This window comes from Octopus sinensis, linkage group LG29 (genome assembly GCF_006345805.1).
Source record: "Octopus sinensis linkage group LG29, ASM634580v1, whole genome shotgun sequence".
In the NCBI taxonomy this organism is placed as follows: domain Eukaryota; kingdom Metazoa; phylum Mollusca; class Cephalopoda; order Octopoda; family Octopodidae; genus Octopus; species Octopus sinensis.
In genome coordinates this window covers 4,671,329-4,691,750 of record NC_043025.1, presented here as the reverse complement: position 1 = coordinate 4,691,750, position 20,422 = coordinate 4,671,329, and the positions used below count along the sequence as shown (strand labels likewise).

General features: G+C 42.3%; 2 protein-coding genes across 5 annotated transcripts in view; one reads left to right on the top strand and one right to left on the bottom strand.

Annotated features, from left to right (window-relative positions):
* LOC115226061 (MARVEL domain-containing protein 1-like) overlaps positions 1-20,422 on the top strand; it is a 347,770-nt gene that overhangs the window by 59,080 nt on the left and 268,268 nt on the right. The gene's annotated exons all lie outside the window — the stretch shown is intronic.
* Positions 9,588-20,422, bottom strand: part of LOC115226057 (ubiquitin carboxyl-terminal hydrolase CYLD-like) — a 58,130-nt gene continuing 47,295 nt past the window's right edge. For 2 of the 3 annotated variants that reach the window (XM_036514899.1, XM_029797029.2), the window contains exons 11-15: positions 20,301-20,421; positions 18,407-18,515; positions 14,009-14,124; positions 11,319-11,544; positions 9,588-9,947 (exon numbers count right to left, since the gene is read on the bottom strand). In XM_036514899.1, the coding sequence (XP_036370792.1) occupies positions 9,772-9,947; positions 11,319-11,544; positions 14,009-14,124; positions 18,407-18,515; positions 20,301-20,421 (748 nt within the window). In that variant the 3' untranslated portion in view covers positions 9,588-9,771. The remainder of the gene's footprint in view (positions 9,948-11,318; positions 11,545-14,008; positions 14,125-18,406; positions 18,516-20,300; position 20,422) is intronic. The other variant, XM_029797030.2, reaches the window with a different exon arrangement.

Here is a 20,422-nt window from a genome sequence, read left to right as displayed (position 1 = left end):
CTCTCTCTCTTTCTCTTTCTCTGTCTACCTCTCTCACCCTATCTCTTTCTCTGTTTACCTCTCTCTCTCTCTCTTTCTCTTTCTCTGTCTACCTCTCTCAGCCTCTCTCTTTCTCTGTTTACCTCTCTCTCTCTCTCTTTCTCTTTCTCTGTCTACCTCTCTCACCCTATCTCTTTCTCTGTTTACCTCTCTCTCTCTCTCTTTCTCTTTCTCTGTCTACCTCTCTCACCCTCTCTCTTTCTCTGTCTACCTCTCTCACCATCTCTCTCTCTTTCCCTGTGCACCTCTCTCACTCTCTCTCTCTTTCCCTATGTACCTCTCTCACCTCATCCACTCTCTCTCACCCTCTTTCTCTCTCTCTCTCTCTCTCTTTGCCAATCTACATCTCTTCATCTCCTTCTCTCTGCTTCTCTTTCCCTCTCCCCCTCTCACTTCCTCTCCACCACTTTCCTTCCCTTGCCATCTCTCCCTCTCTCTTTCTTTGTCCACCTCTCTCACCCTGTCCTTCTCTCTCTCACTCTCTCCCCCATTCTACATCTTTCTCTCCCTTCTTCCTCTCTCTCAATGTCTTTCTCTCTCTCTCTCTCCCTCTCTCTTTCCCAATCTCCTCCTCTCCTCCCCATCTCCCAATCTCTTCCCCTCACCATCTCTCCCTCTCCTCCCCTTCCTCTCTCCCTTTCTCACTATTTCTTCAGCCATCCTCTCTCTCTCTCTCTCTGGCGGTGGTGGTGGTGGTGATAATGATGATGATAGTAATGATTATGATGATGATGACGACAATGATGATGATAATCCTTTCCATTATAGACTCAAGGTCTGAAATTTGCAGGGAGGGGGGTAAGTCGAATATATGCCCCCCCCCCCAGTGCATAACTGGTACTTATTTAATCAACGCCGAAAGGAGGAAAGGCAAAGTCGACCTCAGCGGCAACAAAGACCATAATGACAATGATGATGATGATGGCACTGGCGCCGATGAAACTGGTAAACCAGCACTATGCTCCTTACAGAATAATAGGGACTAGCCAGGGGGTTGAGCAATCCTTTATTTCCTGGCAGTCATCACTGAACAATAACCAAATCAACTCACAAGGCTTTGGTCGACCAAGGGCCATAGTAGAAGATACTTGCTCAAGGTGCCACATAGTAGGACTGAACCCAGAGCCATATGGATGGGAAACAAATTTCTTGGCATGTGAAGAGCAGCATCCAAACGTGGCCAGCCACCTTGACTGGCATCCGTGCTGGTGGCACGTAAAAGGCACCAACTGTTCATGGCCATTGCCAGCCTCTCCTGGCCCCTGTGCTGGTGGCACATAAAAAGTACTCACTACACTCACGGAGTGGTTGGCATTAGGAAGGGCATCCAGCTGTAGAAACATTGCCAGATCAGAATGGAGCCTGATGCAGCCACCTGGCTTCCCAGACTGGAGCCTGGTGCAGTCACCTGGATTCCCAGACTGGAGCCTGGTGCAGCCACCTGGAGTCCCAGACTGGAGCCTGGTGCAGCCACCTGGCTCCCCAGATTGGAGGTTGGTGCAGCCACCTGGCTTCTCAGACTGGAGCCTGGTGCAGCCACCTGGCTTCTCAGACTGGAGCCTGGTGCAGCCACCTGGAGTCCCAGACTGGAGGATGGTGCAGCCACCTGGCTCCCCAGACTGGAGGCTGGTGCAGCCACCTGGCTCCCCAGACTGGAGGCTGGTGCAGCCACCTGGCTCCCCAGACTGGAGGCTGGTGCAGCCACCTGGCTCCCCAGACTGGAGGCTGGTGCAGCCACCTGGCTCCCCAGACTGGAGCCTGGTGCAGCCACCTGGCTTCCCAGACTGGAGCCTGGTGCAGCCGCCTGGCTCCCCAGACTGGAGCCTGGTGCAGCCGCCTGGCTCCCCAGACTGGTGGCTGGTGCAGCCACCTGGCTCCCCAGACTGGAGGCTGGTGCAGCCACCTGGCTCCCCAGACTGGAGGCTGGTGCAGCCACCTGGCTCCCCAGACTGGAGGCTGGTGCAGCCACCTGGCTCCCCAGACTGGAGGCTGGTGCAGCCACCTGGCTCCCCAGACTGGAGCCTGGTGCAGCCACCTGGCTTCCCAGACTGGAGCCTGGTGCAGCCACCTGGCTCCCCAGACTGGAGCCTGGTGCAGCCACCTGGCTTCCCAGACTGGAGCCCAGTGCAGCCACCTGCCTTCCCAGACTAGAGCCTGGTGCAGCCACCTGGATTCCCAGACTGGAGCCTGGTGCAGCCTCCTGGCTTCCAAGACTGGAGCCTGGTGCAGCAACCTGGCTTCCCAGACTGGAGCCTGGTGCAGCAACCTGGCTCCCCAGACTGGGCCTGGCACAGCCACCTGGCTTCCAGACTGAGGCCTGGTACAGCCACCTGGCTTCACAGACACCGTTCGAACCGTCCAACCCATGCCAGCATGGAAAACGGACGTTAAACGATGATGATGATGATGATGACAGCCCCATACCTATGCATACACAACAGAATGAAAACAGCTGACACACAATATGTAATAAGCATGACTGCACATATGAAATGACATTGATTCTGGGTCACGATAACACATAACAATACTGGATTGTTGATGCAGACAGGTTTTAGCAACAAGTTCGTATTCACAAAGATGTAGTGAGATTGTTGTCATTCATGAAAATGTAGCACAAATAAGTTCACACAAACCAGACTAGATTTACTGGAGGAGATTTCAAAATAGCATGAAATGATTTCTGTCAAATTTTAATATGTGTGTGCCAGCAGTGGCTGTGTGGTAAGTAGCTTGCTTACCAACCACATGGTTCCAGGTTCAGTCCCACTGCGTGGCACCTTGGGCAAGTGTCTTCTACTATAGCCTCAAGCTGACCAAAACCTTGTGAGTGGATTTGGTAGACGGAAACTGAAAGAAGCCCGTCGTATACATATATATATATATGTGTATATATGTGTTTGTGAGTCTGTGCTTGTCCCCCTAGCATTGCTTGACAACCGATGCTGGTGTGTTTACGTCCCCGTTACTTAGCGGTTCGGCAAAAGAGACCGATAGAATAAGTACTGGGCTTACAAAGAATAAGTCCTGGGGTCGAGTTGCTCGATTAGAGGCGGTGCTCCAGCATGGCCGCAGTCAAATGACTGAAACAAGTAAAAGAGTAAAGAGTATTTGGACACCAAAACTTGCAGGTGGCTGCAGAGGTCATATGGGAGACTGATTTGTGCAGAGTGATGAATTCCTTCCCCGAGGACACCTTTAGATTTATATTAAAATGTCCCGACTTGGCACTGTCCAGGTTTTTGAAGGAGACGAGGAGCCTGGTCGGGCATGAAAGTTCAAAATAAAGGTAAGAGTCTTAGTGCCTCATTTTTGTGCTTTTTTCTTTTTCTTCTTACTTGTTTCAGTCATTTGACTGCGGCCATGCTGGAGCACCGCCATGAAATCAAACAAATCGACTCCAGGACTTATTTCTCAAGCCTAGTCTCTTTTGCTGAACCGCCAAGTTACGGGGACATAAACAAACCAATACCTATCTCTTTACTACCCAGAAGGAGCTAAACACAGAGGGGACAAACAAGGACAAACAAGGACAGACATAGGTATTAAGTCGATTACATCGACCCCAGTGCGTAACTGGTACTTATTTTATTGACCCTGAAAGGATGAAAGGCAAAGTCGACGTTGGCGGAATTTGAACTCAGAACATAACGGCAGACGAAATACGGCTAAGCATTTCGCCCAGCGTGCCAACGTTTCTGCCAGCTCACCGCCTTATAAACAAACCAACACCGATTGTCAAGCGGTGATGGGAGGGGGGGGGGCACAAACAGAGGCACAAAGACACACACATATATATGTATACAACAGGCTTCTTTCAGTTTCCGTCTACCAAATCCACTCACAAGGCTTTGGTTGGCCCGAGGCTATAGTAGAAGGCGCTTGTTATAGAATTGTGAAAAATGTATGAGGTTTGTTACCTGGTGAATATAATATAAAAGAGCAATGTTCTCGGGTAAGCAGCAATCGGCAGGAAGTGTTTGTTACTCTTTACTCTCTTTTACTTGTTTCAGTCATTTGACTGCAGCCATGCTGGAGCACCGCCTTTAGTCGAGCAAATCGACCCCGGGACTTATTCTTTGTAAGCCCAGTACTTATTCTATCGGTCTCTTTTCCCGAACCGCTAAGTGACGGGGACGTAAACACACCAGCATCGGTTGTCAAGCAATGCTAGGGGGACAAACACAGACACACAAACACACACACACTTATATATCTACACTAGCAGTATCGCCTGGCGTTGCTCGGGTTTGTAAGGGAAATAACTATATAAGCATTTTTAGAGAGTTACTTCCCTTATAGATGCCAATTCGGGCTTTCTTAGCCATTTCTGTTTTGGTGTCTTCAAGCCATGAAGTCGATGTTCTAAAAGAACGCTGGTCTCCTTGACAACACTTTACAACGTTGATTTCCTTACCCTGCCTTCCCCACAGCTTCACGAGGGAGGGAAGAAGGGGGAGAAGCAAACAGGTGCAGGTGTGACCATGGACGCCAACTCCGCCGCCATCGACACACGAAAAATTATGCATTAAAATGGAATAAAAAATTATGTAAAATCGTAGACGCGCGCTAATACTCAGACGGGCTCGATATGAATTACGACTTTAAGATACCCGAATTTGGTTAAACTGCACCGCAAAATGTGGGAGTAGTTAGGAATCTAAATCGAAGGGGACAGACACTCACACAACTACAGTTTTATATATATAGATATATACGACGGGCTTCTTTCAGTTTCCGTCTACCAAATCCACTCACAAGGCTTTGGTCGGCCCGAGGCTATAGTAGAAGACACTTGCCCAAGGTGCCACGCAGTGGGACTGAACCCGGAACCATGTGGTTGGTAAAAGAGCTACTTACCACACAGTCACTCATGAATAAATATGATAACAATTTTTTTAAAAAATGGAATTCTATAATAGCAAAACGCTTACCAGCACAAAAAGATATGACCTCGTCGTACGACCGGAAGCAAGCTTCTTACCACACCTGCTCATGAACGGAATGCCTTTAATCACTGGTCGGCTACACCATGACTGACCCGGGGGCTAAACAACAACAACAACGGCAACAGCAACATTGTTCAATAACTTTATTTATTACAAAAATAATTATTTCAATTTGTGAAGCTGCGTTCGTTTGCTCGGTTGGGGACATTGGTTTGCACAGCTGAAAAACCTTCCACAAAAGCATACAAATCAGAAAAAAGTTGGTTTCTGTTTATTTATATCTCAGCCTCAGTGACGAGAGAACAGCATGAACACCACAGAATCACGTTTCACTTGAGTATTGTCTTTTTTTTTTTTTTTTTGCCTTTGTTTCAGTCAGTGGGTTCTGGTTATTCTGGGGTGCGGCCTTTAGGGGTTTATTTGAGCGAAGCTAATCCCTGAACTTATTCTCTAAGTGTGCTACTTACTGGCATCTGTCTCGTTTGCCAGACTGCTAAGTTATGGGGATGTAAATAAACCAACACCAGGGCCAATTTTTAAGTGAAGAGGGGGAACAAACACAAAACTATGTACACATGCATATATATATGTGTGTGTGTGTGTGTGTGTGTTTACTCTTTACTCTTTTACTTGTTTCAGTCATTTGACTGTGGCCATGCTGGAGCACTGCCTTTAAGCTCAGTACTTATTCTATCGGTTCTTTTGCCAAACCGCTAAGTAACGGGGACATAAACACACCAGCATCGGTTGTCAAGCAATGCTAGGGGGACAAGCACAGACTCACAAACACATACATATATATATATATGTATACGACGGGCTTCTTTCAGTTTCCGTCTACCAAATCCACTCACAAGGCTTTGGTTGGCCCGAGGCTATAGTAGAAGACACTTGCCCAAGGTGCCACGCAGTGGGACTGAAACCGGAACCATGTGGTTTGTAAGCAAGCTACTTACCACACAGCCACTCCTGTGCCTATGTACATATGCACACATACAAACATGTGTATAGCATATATGTTTGAAAATTTCCTTCCAAAGTGTTCCTGACAGTTGCCTTTTTTTTTAAAGATATTTATTTTTGGCGCTTATGCCTGTGCTAGTAGGGTGCCAAGAGCACCATCCGAGCGTGATCGTTGCCAGAGCAGCCAACTGGCTTCTGTACCCGTTGCACGTAAAAGGGCACCATTAAAGCGTGATCGTTACCAACGTCGCTTCACTGGCACCTGTGCCAGTGGTATGTGTAAAAAGATTTGAGCGAGGTCATTGCCAGTACCGCCTGACTGGCCCCCGTGCCGGTGGCACGTAAAAAGCACCCGCTACTTTCTCGGAGTGGTTGGCGTTAGGAAGGGCATCCAGCTGAAGAAACTCTGCCAGATCAGACTGGAGCCTGGCGCAGCCACCTGGTTCGCCAGTCCTCAGTCAAAATCGTCCAACCCATGCTAGCATGGAAAGCGGACGTTAAATGATGATGATGATAATGAAAAGCCTATAAATTTATATTTTAGGTAACTCTTTTTTGATGTGTGTGTGGGTGTGTGGCAGGCTTCCACAGTTTCTGCCTACCAAATTTGCTTGGTTGGCTCAACACCCTAGTGGAAGACCCTTTCCAAGGTGCTGCACAATAGGGCTAAAGTCAAAACCAACTAGATGTAAGGGGGGCGGGGAACAAATGAAGAAATTTGTCTTCAATAAAAGTGAATAATAATAATAATAATAATAATAATAATAATAATAATAATAACAATAACAAAATAATAATTAAATCCAGCTAATACATTCAATGGGTAAGTCTTTTTGGCTTTTGTTGTATTGTTATTTTTAATGTTCGATTCAATTATATATATATATGTGTGTGTGTGTGTATGTTTATATACATGCATATTGTATATCTAATTATATACACACACGTGTGTATATATATATATAGACACACACATATATATATATACACACACACACACACATATATATACACACACACACACACACACACATATATATATACATATATACACACATTTTTATATATATATATATATATATAATATATACACACATGTACATATATATATATATATATACATATACACACACACATATATATATATATACACACATACATGTATATATGTATACACATATACATATATATACACACACACATATAGATATATAGATACATATATACACACACACATATACACACACATATATATACACACACACACATAGATATATAGATACATATATACACACATACATATACACACACATATATATACACACACATACATAGATATATAGATACATATATACACAAATACATATACACACACATATATATATACACACACACACATATATATATATACAGATACATATACACATATAAATATACACATATATACAAAGGATGGGGTTCTTTCAGTTTCTGTCTTCCAAATTCACTCACAAGGCTTTGATCAGCCTGAGGCTTTAGCAGAAGATAGAAGAGTCAGGCCCATAAAAAGCCTCCTGTGACTGTGTGTGTGGGGGGAAGCGATGATTAGGGTTTAAGTGCTGGCCGTATCAGGGGATGAGGTTAAACAACTAGTTTTGGCTCAAAGCCACACATGGTGCAAAATGGAATTAAATACTTTTGGATGAGTCCCATTGTAAATATATTACTAGTGAAATGATATATAAAGCAAAGTTATCCAGAATAATGATGGATTATCACAATATATTGTAATGTTAGAGTCAATATATATTGTCCCTTGCACATGACTGTAACACATTTTATAATATATTGTAATTTTAGAGTCAATATATATTGTCCCTTGCACATGACTGTAACACATTTTATAATATAATGTAATTTTAGAGTCAATATATATTGTCCCTTGCACATGACTGTAACACATTTTATAATATATTGTAATGTTAGAGTCAATATATATTGTCCCTTGCACATGACTGTAACACATTTTATAATATATTGTAATTTTTGAGTCAATATATATTGTCCCTTGCACATGACTAACACATTTTATTGACTTTGGAATGGTGTCAAGTGAAGACAGACTTAAAGGACAGGGGAAGACGGAACATGAGGGCAGATAACCAGGCACTGCTCTTCCATCCACTGACCTGTAGTTAGAAGAGGTGTAATAATAATAATGATGATGATTATGATAACAATAATAACAATCTTTTCTACAAAAGGTACAAGGCCTGAAATTTGGAGGGAGGGGACTAGCCGCTTTGCCTGGTGTGCTACTGATTCTGCCAGCTTGCCACTTTTATAATAATAATAATAATAATAATAATAATAAATATGAAAATAATAATAATAATAATAACAATAATAATAATAATAATAATAATAAATATGAAAATAATAATAATAGCAATAATAATAATAATAATAATAATAATAATAATAATAATAATAAATATGAAAATAATAATAACAATAATAATAATAAATATGAAAATAATAATAACAATAACAATAATAATAATAATAATAATAATAATAATAATAATAATAATAATAACAATAATAATAATAATAATAATAATCATAAATATGAAAATAATAATAATAACAATCCTTTCTACAATAGGCACAAGGCCTGAAATTTTTTGGGGAAGGGGTCTAGTCGACTACATCAATCTTAATACACAACTGGATGTCATTTTATCAACCCCGACAGGGTGAAAGGCAGTGTCGACCTTGGTGGAATTCGAACTCAGAATGTAATGACAGACAAAGTCTTGCTAAACATTTTGCTTGGCGTGCTAATGATCCTGCCAGCTTGCCGCCTTAGTAGTAATAATAATAATAATAATAATAATAATAATAATAATAATAATAAATGCCCTGATGCAGTACCAGGCAGTGGCTCTCATGGCTTCTGATCTTAACTGATTGGAAGTGTTATCATGTACATTGTTTTGTCTTGGTATAAAAGATGGCCTATAGCAAATATTCTGCTCAATACCACAGATTTGCTCGTCAGTTGTTTGACTTTAATCAGTTGAGCATGTCCCTTAGTGGCTGACGATATGGGCATCTCTGATCACAAGCAGAAGTAGTGGGGGAGCATCATAGCCGTGTGTTGAAAGGAATTCTTTGGGGTTTGGATAATTCACCTTTGGAAACATGGGTGGTTCTTTCAACATCCTTAAACAACCCTTATTCAGGGACCTTTTGAGCAGGATGGGCTACTCAACCCGAAGAAAATTCTAACTGGGCCCCACCTGCAAGGTCATGTGCTGTTTATCTTTGTATGAGATCACCATGTCATGCACATATGGTTTTGATGCATGTGCCTGGTGTACCCTTATCACACGGCTAGTCATGATGGGTATACTTGGCTTCGTATATTTTACCCCAGTGTCACCTTGATGGCATGAACTGCTCTCTCACTCAATAATAATAATGATCTTTTCTACTGTAGGCACAGGACCTGAAATTTTGGGGGAGGAAGTCAGTCGATTACATCAACCCTAGTATGCAACTGGTACTTAATTTATTGATCCCGAGAGGATGAAAGACAAAGTCGACCTCGACGAAATTTGAACTCTTAATCTGAAGGCTGACAAGATACTGCTAAGCATTTCGCCCAGCATGCTAATGATTCTGCCAGCTTACCACCTTAATAATAATAATAATAATAATAATAATAATAATAATAACGACATAAATAGTAGTAGCAGTATCAAATGTTCTATGAAACGGTTCAGTGTGACTGTGGGGAACGTCAGCAGGTGAGTGTTCAGTCGAGCGTGACTGCTCACTGGAACATCATAGCCTGTGTGTTTTGGTAGAGACACATGTAGCTGTCGGAGAAGAGGCGACGCTGCAGTTCCGGCTGGTCTGGATCCACGTAGTCAAGGTCACTGGTGGTGATCCACTTCTGCAGGTTGGGGCAGTAACGGACCTCTGGAATGTTGTAGCCTTCATTACAACCTGGACAGAGGGGGGCAAAGAAAAAAGAAAAATAATAAGTGAGGGTAAAAATAAGGTTATACTGACAACAATGATGCTTGTGATGATGATGATGATGATGATGATAATGATGGTGGTGGTGGTGGTGGCAGTGAAGATGGTGATGGTGAAGGCAATGATGAGAATGCTAGTGGAAGTGATGATGATGATGGTGGTGGTGGTGGTGATGGTGATGATGATGATGATGATGATGATGATGGTGATGATGATAATGATGGGGATGATAATGATGGTGGTGGTGGTGGCGGTGGTGATGGTGATGATGATGGTGATGATGATAATGATGGTGGTGGTGGTGGCAGTGGTGATGGTGAAGGCAATGATGAGGATGCTGGTGGCAGTGATGATGATGGTGGTGGTGGTGGTTGTGTTGGTGGTAGTAGTGGTGGTGATGAGAAGGATTGTCAATGATGATGGTAATAATGATGTTGCTGATGAAATTGACAATGATGGCGGTCGTTGCCAGTGCCACCTGATTGGCTCCTGTGCCAGTGGCATGTAAAAAACACCATTCAAGCATGGTTGTTGCCAGTACACACTGACTCCTGTGCTGGTGGCCGTAAAAAGCATAATTTGAGCGTGTTCAATGCCAGTACCACTTGACTGGCCCTCATACCAGTGGCACATAAAAAGCACTCGTTACACTCTTGGAGTGGGGTTGGCATTAGGAAGGGCATCCACCTGTAGAAACCTTTCCATATCAGACTGGAGCCTGGTGCAGACTTCTGGTTCGCCAGTCCTCAGTCAAAACCATCCACCACTGCCATTCAACACCCAGCTCCCTACAGACAGACTGATAGATAGAGAGAGAGGTGGAGAGGGAGAGAGAGATAGAGAGAGAGGTGGAGAGGGAGATGTATAGAGAGAGAGGTGGAGAGGGAGAGAGATAGAGAGAGAGGTGGAGAGGGAGAGAGATAGAGAGAGAGGTGGAGAGGGAGAGAGATAGAGAGAGGTGGAGAGGGAGAGAGATAGAGTGAGAGGTGGAGAGGGAGAGAGATAGAGAGAGAGGTGGAAAGAGATAGAGAGAGAGAGAGAGAGAGAGAAAGTGAGAGGGAGCCCACCACAACTACCTATTTCTTTATTACCCACAAGGGGCTAAACACAGAGGGGACAAACAAACGGATTAAGTCGATTACATCGACCCCAGTGCGTAACTGGTACTTATTTAATCGACCCCGAAAGGATGAAAGGCAAAGTAGACCTCGGCGGAATTTGAACTCACAACGTAGCGGCAGATGAAATACTGCTAAGCATTTCGCCCGGTGTGCTAACGTTTCTGCCAGCTCCTGCCGCCTTATCTACCACCACCATTCACCAATCTCTGTTCCTTACCTTCTCTGTCTGCCATGGAATCATAAAAGACCCATTTCGGTTCCTTTCCCTCGTTATTGTTTTTAACGAACGATACGTAATGACTAGTCTCAATGCAGATGACAGCAAACAGCTCCATCTTCTCGCGGGGTATGATCGGGGTCTGTTGGCTGTGGGTGTGTTCGCTGAAGTATCTGTGTTCTTTTAATTTGGTCCTTTTGTGTTCTCTGCGCTTCTGTTTGTGGTTCTGGAAGAAGTGGAAGAAGAGATGTGAGAGGAGGACGTATTTACAAAGTCAGAAAACAGCACAGCTCCCATGACTTTAGGAAACATTTTTTCACGCTGAGAGTTGCTGAAGCATGAAACACAAACTGCCAGCATCAGTTGTTAGTTGTCGGAGCACTGCATCCTCAAACTTCCATGCTTCCTGAGAGATCGCCAACACTACACCTGATTTTCTCACCTCCATACACACGCTGAAGCATGGAACCAAACTGCCAGCATCAGTTGTTAGTTGTCGGAGCACTGCATCCTTCAAAACTTCCATGCTTCCTGAGAAATTCGCCAACACTACACCTGATTTTCTCCCCTCCATACACACGCTGAAACATGGAACAAACTGCCGGCATCAGTTGTTAGTTGTCGGAGCACTGCATCCTTCAAAACTTCCATGCTTCCTGAGAGATTCGCAAACACTACACCTGATTTTCTCCCCTCCATACACACGCTGAAGCATGGAACAAACTGCCAGCATCAGTTGTTAGTTGTCGGAGCACTGCATCCTTCAAAACTTCCATGCTTCCTGAGAGATTCGCCAACACTACACCTGATTTTCTCCCCTCCATACACACAAGCATGTATCTGACAACCAAGAGAATACCCTCCATCAAGCATTTGCCATATTATGAACACCTTACTTCCCTGGGCATGGACACATTGAAGCTCCGACGTCTGGCAACTGACTTGGCAGACACCCATAAAATAATCAACCATCTTACAAACCATAACTCAGAGCACCTTTTCGAACTCCACCCGTCTAACACCCGTGGACATATTTACAAAGTCAGAAAACAGCACAGCTCCCATGACTTTACGAAACATTTTTTCACGCTGAGAGTTGCTGAAGCATGGAACAGACTGCCGGCATCAGTTGTTAGTTGTCGGAGCACTGCATCCTTCAAAACTTCCATGCTTCCTGAGATTTGCCAACACTACACCTGATTTTCTCCCCTCCATACACACGCAAGCATGTATCTGACAACCAAGAGAATACCCTCCATCAAGCATTTGCCATATTATGAACACCTTACTTCCCTGGGCATGGACACATTGAAGCTCCGACGTCTGGCAGCTGACTTGGCAGACACCCATAAAATAATCAACCATCTTACAAACCATAACTCTGAGCACCTTTTCGAACTCCACCCGTCTAACACCCGTGGACATATTTACAAAGTCAGAAAACAGCACAGCTCCCATGACTTTACGAAACATTTTTTCACACTGAGAGTTGCTGAAGCATGGAACAGACTGCCGGCATCAGTTGTTAGTTGTCGGAGCACTGCATCCTTCAAAACTTCCATGCTTCCTGAGAGATTCGCCAACACTACACCTTATCTTCTCCCCTCCATACACACACAAGCATGTATCTGACTCATACACTGTTCGCTTTCCAGACATTTGTACATTACTGAATATTCTTTATACGCACTTTTTGACAAGTTGTGGTGCACCTGAGCACTGTATACAATAATTTCGTTATTATTATTATCAGTATAAATATACACTTTTTATGAATGTCAAATTGACATCAACGTGAACTTAGGAAGGGACTTAACTCCATGTGTTTGATAAAATGAAGGGGGGATAAATCTGTGGTACGCTCATCAGCTTATTCCATCAGCACAACCAGACAGTGTCTGTCTACATATTTCAAACTGCTTGTATCCTGAAATATAGGATCTTTTCGGTTTAAATGGCATTTTTTTCTAGCAGTGTCATATGAAATTGTCACCCATAATTATGACCCTAGTATCGATCTGTTCAATCTGTTTTAGATTTACGGTTGGGTTGGGGGGAAGGGTATCTTTTTTTCTTCAGAAATGTAAATAAACCGAATCTGTTTCTTAAACGAGGGACATATTCATACGGCACAGAATGTTTTTTTTTACCTCAATGGACGTCATTGATTGGTTGAAATTGCAGAAATTGAAGAAAAACAACAACAAATATCTTACAAACTATAGAATTTTCTCAATAAAGCCAAGAGAAAAAAGATGTTTTATAAACACATTCTACCAGTATACGAAGTTTAAAATTTTTTAGTTACCTAGAAATTATTTTAAAAAACTGCTCTTCAAACCGAAAAGATCCCTGTTTCTTAAACGAGGGACATATTCATACGGCACAGAATGTTTCTTTTTACCTCAATAGACGTCATTGATTGGTTGAAATTGCAGAAATTGAAGAAAAACAACAACAAATATCTTACAAACTACAGAATTTTCTCAATAAAGCCAAGAGAAAAAAGATGTTTTATAAACACATTCTACCAGTATACGAAGTTTAAAAGTGTTTAGTTACGTGGAAATTATTTTTAAAAAAACTGCCGTTCAAACCGAAAGGATCCGAAATATATGTGATGGGATGAGGGCATTTCGGGAAGGAATGCAGAGTTAAGCTACATTGATGCAAAGGTAAAATACACTTACCAATTCGTCACAGGTGTCACAGAAAGCTATTGTATAGAGGTCTTCTCCGTGTACTTTGTAACATTCTTTACACTCCTTAGTCGCTAGTTTACCACATATAACACATTCCCGTGGACCTTGAATAGATTGAGGAAGATAAGAAAAACAACAAAGAAATGAATAACACACTTTACTGAGAAATCATTAGAAAATGAAATTTTTTCTGAAATTAATACCATAATACCAGGAGTGGCTGTGTGGTAAGTAGCTTGCTAACCAACCACATGGTTCCAGGTTCAGTCCCACTGCGTGGCATCTTGGCCAAGTGTCTTCTGCTATAGCCCCGGGCCGACCAATGCCTTATGAGTGGATTTGGTAGACGGAAACTGAAAGAAGCCTGTCGTATATATGTATATATATATATGTGTGTGTGTTTGTGTGTCTGTGTTTGTCCCCCTAGCATTGCTTGACAACTGATGCTGGTGTGTTTACGTCCCCGTCACTTAGCAGTTCGGCAAAAGAGACCGATTGAATAAGTACTGGGCTTACAAAGAATAAGTCCTGGGGTCGAGTTGCTCGATTAAAGGCGGTGCTCCAGCATGGCCGCAGTCAAATGACTGAAACAAGTAAAAGAGTAAAAGAGTAAGAGTATAAACACAGTCAGTTGACTTGCTGTGTTTTGTCAGAAAATGGATATTGGAATTTCTTGAATCAATTTATACTCTTTACTCTTTTACTCTTTTACTTGTTTCAGTCATTTGATTGCGGCCATGCTGGAGCACCGCCTTTAATCGAGCAACTCGATCCCGGGACTTATTCTTCGTAAGCCCAGTACTTATTCTATCAGTCTCTTTTGCCGAACCGCTAGGTGACAGGGACATAAACACACCAGCATCGGTTGTCAAGCAATGCTAGAGGGACAAACACAGCCACACAAACATATACACACACATACATACATATATAATATATATATATATACATATATACGACAGGCTTCTTTCAGTTTCCGTCTACCAAATCCACTCACAAGTACTTATTCTATCAGTCTCTTTTGCCGAACCGCTAGGTGACAGGGACATAAACACACCAGCATCGGTTGTCAAGCAATGCTAGAGGGACAAACACAGCCACACAAACACACACACGCACACACACACATGCATATATATATATATATATATATATATACATATATACATATATACGATGGGCTTCTTTCAGTTTCCGTCTACCAAATCCACTCACAAGGCTTTGGTCGGCCCGAGGCTATAGTAGAAGACACTTACCCAAGATGCCACGCAGTGGGACTGAACCTGGAACCATGTGGTTGGTAAACAAGCTACTTACCAGACAGTCACTCCTGCGACTTTACTGAGAAATCATTAGAAAATGAAATTTATCCTGAAATTAATACCATCCATCTCTGCTGTCTGCTAACAAAACGCAGTCAGTTGACTTACTGTGTTTTGTCAGAGAATGAATATTGGAATTTCTTGAATCAATTTATATAGGCACAGGAGTGGCTGTGTGGTAAGTAGCTTGTTTACCAACCACATGGTTCCGGGTTCAGTCCCACTGCGTGGCACCTTGGGCAAGTGTCTTCTACTATAGCCTCGGACCGACCAAAGCCTTGTGAGTGGATTTGGTAGACGGAAACTGAAAAGAAGCCTGTCGTATATATATATATATATATATATATATATATGTGTTTGTGTGTCTGTGTTTGTCACTCTAGCATTGCTTGACAACCGATGCTGGTGTGTTTATGTCCCCGTTACTTAGCGGTTCGGCAAAAGAGACCGATAGAATAAGTACTGGGCTTACAAAGAATAAGCCCTGGGGTCGAGATGCTCGATGAAAGGCGGTGCACCAGCATGGCCGCAGTCAAATGACTGAAACAAGTAAAAGAGTAAAGGGAAAAGAGAGTATTCACATTCTTGTTCGTTAATGAAGGTGCATGGCTCAGTGGTTAGAGTATTGAGCTCACAGTCATGAGGCAGTGAGTTCAGTTCTAGGACCGGGCTGTGTGTTGTGTTCTTGAGCAAGACACTTTATTTCGCATTGCTCCAGTTCACTCGTTGTGAGGTCACTGGAGCCGACCTGTATCGACCTTTGCCTTTCCTTTCGATAACATAGGTGGCATGGAGAGGGGGAGGTTGGCATGCATGGGCAACTGCTGGTCTTCCATAAAACAACCTTGGCCGGACTTATGCCTCAGACTTATGCAATCCATGGTCATTCATATACATATGTGTTTCTTTCTGCTGAAGAGCATAGGCTCGAAACATTAAAGACTTTTTCACTTCCTGAGCATTAAACTAATACATCTGTTTGTTGTCTACACCACCTGTCTTCATCTTTTGTTTTTTTGTGAATTCTCCATATATATATATATATATATATATATATATATATCATCATCATCATCATTTAACGTCCGTTCTCCATGCTAGCATGGGTTGGACAGTTCGACCGAGGATCTGGGAAGCCAGAAGGCTGCACCAGGCTCCGGTCTTATCTGGAAAAGTTTCTACAGCTGGATGCCCTTCCTAACGCCAACCACTCCGTGAGTGTAGTGGGTGTTTTTTTACGTGCCACCTGCACGTATATATATATATATATATATACAAAATAAGAAAATGGAGGAACAGATTTTTATCAATCATCAACTATTAGATAATACCAATTCATATAATTTATTAACTAATTGATGTTCCTAAATAATTAGTTAATAAATTATATGAATTGGTATTATCTAGTAGTTGATGACTGATAGAAATCTATTCCACCATTTTCTTATTTTGTGTTATGAATTTGAGGTAAAACATTTTACCTTTGCCCATATAATACAATAAATGAATTAGTGGCATTGCAATTCTTAGCATTTCTGGGTACTTTACTGGCAGTATATTGGATAAATGATATCCCATAGTGGGTTACACTCATAACCCCTATCTCACTTTGTAATATATATATATATATTTTCTCTCCTTGTTTTTTCTGTGTCCCTTTCTGTAGAAGAGCATAGGCTCGAAACGTAAAAGACTTTTTCTATTCCAGAGTGTTATACTAATATATGTTTGTTTTGTACACCACCTGTCTTCGTCTTTTGTTTTTTACCTAAACTCTCCCTATATATATATATATATATATATATATATATATATATATATATATACATAAAAACACCATCCGAGCGTGGCCGTTCGCCAGCTTCGTCTGGCACCTGTGTCGGTGGCACATAAAAAACACCATCCGAGCGTGGCCGTTCGCCAGCCTCGTCTGGCACCTGTGTCGGTGGCACATAAAATCACCCACTACACTCTCGGAGTGGTTGGCGTTAGGAAGGGCATCCAGCTGTAGAAACACTGCCAGATCTGACTGGCCTGGTGCAGCCTTCGGGCTCCCCAGACCCCAGTTGAACCGTCCAACCCATGCTAGCATGGAAAACGGACGTTAAACAATGACGATGATGATGATGATATACAATATTCCAGGGTGTGACAAGTTTAAAAAGAAGCCATGTCTAGCCACGTTGAACAAAATATTCAAAGATTTGTCTGAGATTAAATAAAGGTATTTAATCCATACTCATTTAATCCGATGACAAAATACATTGTTTCACTTATGTCTCATCAGGAACTATGCATGTGTGTGTGTGTGTGTGTGTGTGTGATTATACTTGTGTTTGAATCTCTCCTCACATCAGTGCATGACAACTGGTGTTGGTTTGTTTATGTCCCTGTAACTCAGAGGTTTAGCAAAAAAAAAAAAAGACTGATAGAGTAAATAATGAACTTAAAAGAAATAAATGCTGGGGTTGACCTCTTTGATTTAAACCCTTCAAGGCGGTGCCCCAGCATGGCCTCTGTCCAATGACTGAAATTAGTAAAAAACAAAAGATAAAATATTCAAGACAAAAAGGAGTGGCTGTGTGGTAAGTAGCTTGCTAACCAACCACATGGTTCCGGGTTCAGTCCCACTGCGTGGCATCTTGGGGAAGTGTCTTTTGCTATAGCCCCGGGCCTTGTGAGTGGATTTGGTAGACAGAAACTGAAAGGAGCCTGTTGTATATATGTATATATATATATATATGTGTGTATGTGTGTATGTGTCTGTGTTTGTCCCCCCAGCATTGCTTGACAACCGATGCTGGTGTGTTTACGTCCCTGTTACTTAGCAGTTCGGCAAAAGAGACCGATAGAATAAGTACTGGGCTTACAAAGAATAAGTCCCGGGGTCGATTTGCTCGATTAAAGGCAGTGCTCCCGCATGGCCACAGTCAAATGACTGAAATAAGTAAAAGAGTAAAAGAGAGAGAGTACTCTTCTTTTTCTTAAAGGAATTAGTGAGATATGAGACCTAGCTGCTACTTCTAGCATGTCAAGCAACCACCTAGAGGCGGTTGATACGTACCTTTTTCTAAGACATTTGTTACATCCAACTGTAGACTGGGAACAATTTTTTTGTACATCTTATAGTCTTTGCCAAATCTCGGCATCTGAAGAATCAAACAAGATGGCACCTGGGAAAGGAAACAAAAAAACATTATTGTTAATGTTATGTGTGGGCATGGCCACGTGGTAAGAAGGCAGCGAGCTGGCAGAATTATGAGAACGCCGGGCGAAATGCTTAGCGGTATTTCGTCTGTCGCTATTGTAGCAATAACCATTTTAGCCATTTTGAAATGTGGTGCGAATTGGCAATATGACGTAATGTCTTTGCCGAAGAATAATCATTTTCGTTTTTTTTTTCCATTGGTTAATATAACTGCTCATATAAAGATTCTAGAAGTTTCGTAAAGAATACTTGTCAAGTTGAGCAGTTATAAAAACCCTGGATTTTGGAAGATATTTCAGTGTTCGTTGGTTGTCACATAACTCCCTGGCACTCACTCTTTTGAGACATCGGTAAATTTTTATGCCATGTCTAAGTTAATCACAAATCTATTTTGATTTGTTGGTTAATGTATTAACCCTTTAGTGTTCGCATTATTCTGCTGAAATTAATGCTTTTTCATCCACATTGTTTTGAACTAATCATGCATCATCTTGTAGTTATGAGATTTTGATGAGGTAGCTGTTAATTTTTAGGATGATATTGTAGGGTTGGTGTTAGAGGCCAGATCTGGCCAGTTTGATCATAAAACAGGTAGAATACTTTTGGCCGGATATGGCCAGTTTAAATGCTAAAGGGTTAAATAGAAAGAAGAAATTAGCTAAAGAATTTATAGTCGTTCTTCTTCACGACAAAGTTATCTTTCTTATTGTAAATAATATACTATGTTCTGAGTTCAAATTCTGCCGAGGTCAACTTTGCCTTTCATCCTTTCAGGGTCGATTAAATAAGTACCAGTTACGCACTGAGGTTGATATAATCGACTTAATCCGTTTGTCTATCCTTGTTTGTCCCTTCTGTGTTTAGCCCCTTGTGGGTAGTAAAGAAATAGGTATTTCGTCTGCCGTTACGTTCTGAGTTCAAATTCCGCCGAGGTCAACTTTGCCTTTCATCCTTTCGGGGTCAATAAATTATGTACCAGTTATGCACTCAGGTCAATGTAATCGACTTAATTCCTTTGTCTGATGTTAGTGTTGGTGCTGGTGTCTTGGTTTGTTGAAGAACCACAGGTTAGATCAGGTATGGGGGCTTGGGGCTGTTGCGGTGTGTCATAGCATCAATCGTTAGTCAGTATTTTCTCAGGTTCGTCCCAGGCAAACCTCTGACAGCGTCCTGGTCTGTTCCCATCTCTGCAAGATATTTCCTCATCCACAGTTACCATCAGATGTGTGACCGGCCAACACAAGCCATTGCCCCAGCTGGATCCTCAGAGAAGAGAACAACCTCATAGCTAAGACTGAAAACTAAGCCATTAGCATGTTTCTGTGTGTGTGTGTGTGTGTGTATTGTTATGTTTTGGGATGGTCATTTTTATTCTTGCTAAATAAACACATGCAGTATATATTTGGTCTTCACTCACTTATCATTGTTCATATTTCCTAAGGAAATCTTTCATCACACACCTGTGACCTCTTCAGCTACCATTTCCATCCATGTGTATCCCCCTGTTCTCTTTAGCCCATTCTGTCTTTCTGTGATGTGTGTCCTTATGTGGGCATGCATTTGTGTTTGTATCTGTGTCTGTACACGCAGATACAGATGCAAACGCATGCCCAGATGAGGATGCACACCCTGAAAAGAGAGAATGGACTAAACAAAGAACAGGTGGATACACATGGATGGAAATGGTAGCTGAAGAGGTCACAGGTGTGCAAAATACTGCAGCAGAACCATAAATGGAACTTCAACTCACCTTTGATAACTTGATATTGGACTCCAAGAAGGACATTTCAAACAGCTGCTGAATTGTAGGTAATTCCAGGTTTTCGTCTCTTTCAATAAAAAGCTGGTATGAAAATGTCTGTTGTAAGGAAC